Source organism: Rhinolophus hipposideros, assembly GCF_964194185.1.
Source record: "Rhinolophus hipposideros genome assembly, chromosome: 2".
Classification (NCBI taxonomy): domain Eukaryota; kingdom Metazoa; phylum Chordata; class Mammalia; order Chiroptera; family Rhinolophidae; genus Rhinolophus; species Rhinolophus hipposideros.
The window spans coordinates 25,846,684-25,847,402 of record NC_138048.1 but is presented as its reverse complement, the minus strand read 5'-3'; the positions used below and the strand labels follow the sequence as shown (position 1 = coordinate 25,847,402).

Here is a 719-nt window from a genome sequence, read left to right as displayed (position 1 = left end):
AGAAGCTCTTATGACAGGTAACAAAGTAAAGCAATTTTAACCAGGTGATACTTGGACTATGTTTTTAATCTGAAACAGGTGAAAAAGGTGGAAAATAAGGAAAAAAGAGATTCCATGCGGAGAGCAGAACATAGACAAAATGAAAGAGTAATAAAAGCATATATGTAGGAAAAAATGCAAATAAGGATTTGTTTAGAGTTTGTAAAATGATGTAGTAAAGGAAGAAAATGTGGAAGCGCCGCGGGAAGGGCATGAAGCCGGCGGCGGACGAGATGTTCCCCGAGGGCGCAGGGCCCTACGTGGACCTGGCCGAGGCAGGAGGCCGCCTCCTGATGGACTTGGCAGCCAACGAGGAGGCAGTGCACGCAGACTTATTCGATGACTTTGAAGACCTCTTTGATGATGATGATATCCAGTGAGCTACTGTCCGTTGGTGCCTGTAGCCACGCCTTTGTCACCTAGTGCCGTAGTAGATGGCCTCAGATGATTTGGAATGGTTCTGAAGAACCTTGGATATCACCTGAAATCAGGAGGTGGTTATGCAAGAAAGGGAAGGGTGCTTCTAACTGTGGATGAGGCCTGTGCATCTCTGAATGTGACCAGCTTTTGTCCTGAACTTCAATTAAAAATAAACAATGTCGTCACTTGCAAAAAAAAAAGAAAAAAATGTAAAACTTAAGATTAGTTCAAAGAAAATCCTTATTGATTTGTTAAGTGTT

At 42.8% G+C, this 719-nt stretch overlaps 1 protein-coding gene across 1 annotated transcript; it reads left to right on the top strand.

Annotated features, from left to right (window-relative positions):
* Nucleotides 1-251: 251 nt before the first annotated feature.
* LOC308503989 (COP9 signalosome complex subunit 9-like) lies at nucleotides 252-419 on the top strand (the record flags this gene model as incomplete). The annotated part of the gene is made up of 1 exon (XM_081063832.1): nucleotides 252-419. One exon carries the CDS (start codon nucleotides 252-254, stop codon nucleotides 417-419), a length of 168 nt encoding a protein of 55 aa, XP_080919958.1.
* Between the last annotated feature and the right edge of the window lie 300 nt (nucleotides 420-719).